Raw genomic sequence first — 3,141 nt, forward strand, 5'->3', positions numbered from 1 at the left:
GAAAGGGTGAGTGTGTGCGCGGGGTGTGACAGGGTGGGCAGGGGGAGATGGGTGTGAGCCAGGGCAGAGTGCCGGGGCTTGGCTGGGCAGCGTGTGAGGGTGTGATTGGGAGCGGGTGTGCGATGGATGTGACACGGGTGTGTGAGGAGGGTCCTTTCTCTGTGAGTGTGAGGGCTGTTTGTGCGGCAGTGCCTTTGTGGGGAGCCAGAGGGGAGGATTTGCGATGGGGACGGGGAAAGGAAACCGGAGAAAGGCTAGGAGATGCCTGTGGGCGTGTAGGGCAGTGCTACGGCTGGTGGGGTGGGACACGGGGGATGAGCCAGAAAGAAAAGGGGAGGGTGCATGTCTGTGTGTGTGTGTGTGTGTTCGTGGAGGGGGGGATGTTAAACTAGATGGTGCAAGTGTAGGGGCGTGAGCATGCACAGGTGTGTGTCACGAGGGCGAGTTACAGATACATGTGTGTGTACACATGTATGAGCATGTTCAGGTGTGCGTAAGTGTTAGAGGCTGTGCCTGCAGGGCAACAGTGTGTGTGTGTCTGTGTGTGGAAGAAGGACCATGGACCAGGGCCCTGCCTTCTGCCCAGCACTCCCAGCCCATTGCATGCTGCCCACTGCAGCTCCACCACCCTCTGGCGGGAGGGAAACTGATGTACAGGACCTGCCCATGCCCAGGGCTGACTCCTGGGGCACCAGGGGTCCTGGGGCACCAGGGGGACCCTGCAATATGGGGGAAGGTGAGGGGTGCCTTGCTCAGCACAGCCTGCCCCAGCTCACCCTCTCCCCTCTCAGATCGACCAGGATGGGCTGACTCTGCCTGAACGGACCCTCTACCTGGGGCAGGATGAGGAGAGTGAGAAGGTGAGGGGGAGCCATACCAATGCCCTGCGGACATGAGGAGAGAGACCAGCACCCTGCATTGGGTGGCAGACAAAGGGCACCCCACTTCTAGCAGTGCCAGGGGCTGGGGTGCCCACAGGGCAGTGCAGGGTGACACTCAGCATCCCTTCCCTTGGCACAGATCCTGGCTGCATACCGTGTGTTCATGGAGCGGTTGCTCACCCTCCTGGGGGCTGAGCACGTGGAGCAGAAGGCTCAGGAGATCCTGCAGCTGGAGCAGCACCTTGCCAATGTGAGGCGTATGCCTGTCCTGGGTTTTGGGGTGCCCCTGTCCAGACCTTGGGCAGCCAGTCACAGATTGTAGGGGATTTCTATACATGGCCCTAAGGAACCCCATCCCAATCCCGTTTGAAACCTCCATTCCCAGTCCTTGGGGATCTTCATGCCTGGCTCTTGGAGATCTCAGACCCTTAAGGACCCTGTGACAGACCCTCAGAGGCCCCAGCCCCAACATCTTAAGAACACCAAGTTCCAATCCTTCGGAAAACCACTCCAGCCCTTGGGCATCCCCATGTCCAGTCCTTGTGAATCCACTCCAGGCCCTTGAGGCCTCCATGCCCAACTCTTGGGATCCCAGTCTAGGTCCTGGGGGAAACCTGTGCCCAGTCTTCAGGTACCCCAGCTCCTTGGGGACCCTATGACCAGCCCCACTGTCAGCAGAAGGTTCCCAGGACAAGGAGCCAGGAGGGCTGTGGGTCAGTAGCCCCTCTTGTTCCAGAGCTGTGCCCCATCCCTGTACCACCCACAAGGCAGGCAGCAGGATGGTGACAGCCATGCCCACCCCATGCAGATCACAGTGTCTGAGTATGACGACGTACGGAGGGATGTCAGCAGCATGTACCACAAAGTGACCTTGGGTGAGCTGCAGCGCATCACCCCCACGGTGAGTACCCCTCATGCCCAGCTTGCCACCCTTATCCCCCATCTGCCCTGTGCCCCACAGTTGTCCCTGTCCCCCTGCTCCATGCCCTCGCTGCCCCTCAGGCCAAATAAGTCCACTTGAGGATGATGAATCTGCTCTGCACTTTTCTTGGTGGGAAGGGGCAGTGGGAGGCCGGCAAGCCTGGAGGGGGGTCTGTCCAGTGTGGTGCGGAGGGGGGGTCCTTGTGCCCCCTTGACAGTGCCCTGGCAGCTCAAGTGGAAGCGCTTGCTGGACCGCATCTTCCATGACAACTTCTCGGAGGAGGAGGAGGTGGTGTTGCTGGCCACTGACTACATGCACAAGGTGTCCAACCTCATCCGCGTGACGCCCAGCAGGTGAGGGGGGATGGCACCTCCTGTGCCCCAGCACCTTCCTCAGCCTGGCAGGGGGCTAGTGATGGGGGTGGGCACAGGGTGGCTGTGGCTGGTGTCATCGTCATCCCCCCCATCTTGGGGAGGCCAGGCTTGGCGGTGGGGACCCCAGAAAGCTCCTGGGAGAAGTCACGGTCCTGAGTACCCTGGTCATGCCCAGCCACCCACTGAGCACCGCCATGCTAGAGGTCACCTGACCCCCCACACAGCAGGGAGGAACATCATGCCAGCCTGTCCCTGTGCCCTCACAGGTCATGGCCACCCCCATGGCCTGCCTGGACCCTGGTGCTTGCTCCCCACCCTCCCTGTGTTCCTGGGGACATGACTGGTGTGGGGGTCCTGATCTTACCCCCCATCACCAGGATTCTTCACAACTACATGCTGTGGCGCATTGTGGTGGTGCTGAGTGAGCACCTCTCCACCCCCTTCCGCGATGCAATCCATGAGCTCTCCAAGGAGATGGAGGGCAATGAGAAGCAGCTTGAGCGGGGCAAGATCTGCCTGAGCCAGGCCAACAAGCACTTTGGCATGGCCCTGGGTGCCCTTTTTGTCGAGGAGCATTTCTCCTCTGCCAGCAAAGCCAAGGTAGGCGATACTGCCTGTGGGCACAAAGCCACCACATCCCTTCTGTCACCTTGCCAAGTCCTACCTACTGAGGGCTGTCTGGTGGGGTGATGGGTGGTGAGAACACTGTGCCAGCACCTGCGGTGGCCTGCCATAGGTGCAGCAGCTGGTGGAAGACATCAAATACATCCTGGACCAGCGCCTGGATGAACTGGATTGGATGGATGAGGAAACACGGAGAGCAGCCAGGGCCAAGGTAGCAGCCCCCAGAATGGACCCATGTCCTTGCCCCCACCATGGCCCAGGGGCACATGGGATGTGGGCTTTGACCCCCTCCACTCATTTTGCCCACAGCTCCGGTACATGATGGTGATGATTGGGTACA

The 3,141-nt window shown here is 60.4% G+C and overlaps 1 protein-coding gene across 1 annotated transcript in view; it reads left to right on the forward strand.

The window, feature by feature from the left end:
• The window catches only part of ECEL1 (endothelin converting enzyme-like 1), a 7,902-nt gene that overhangs the window by 1,656 nt on the left and 3,105 nt on the right, over positions 1-3,141 (forward strand). The window contains 7 exon segments of the mRNA XM_010016414.1: positions 792-860; positions 1,021-1,131; positions 1,690-1,782; positions 2,032-2,156; positions 2,555-2,777; positions 2,914-3,012; positions 3,111-3,141. The exon segment at positions 3,111-3,141 is cut by the window's right edge and continues 14 nt beyond it. Coding sequence (XP_010014716.1) covers positions 792-860; positions 1,021-1,131; positions 1,690-1,782; positions 2,032-2,156; positions 2,555-2,777; positions 2,914-3,012; positions 3,111-3,141 — 751 coding nt within the window.

Source organism: Nestor notabilis, unplaced genomic scaffold (genome assembly GCF_000696875.1).
Source record: "Nestor notabilis isolate BGI_N333 unplaced genomic scaffold, ASM69687v1 scaffold13246, whole genome shotgun sequence".
NCBI lineage: Eukaryota > Metazoa > Chordata > Aves > Psittaciformes > Psittacidae > Nestor > Nestor notabilis.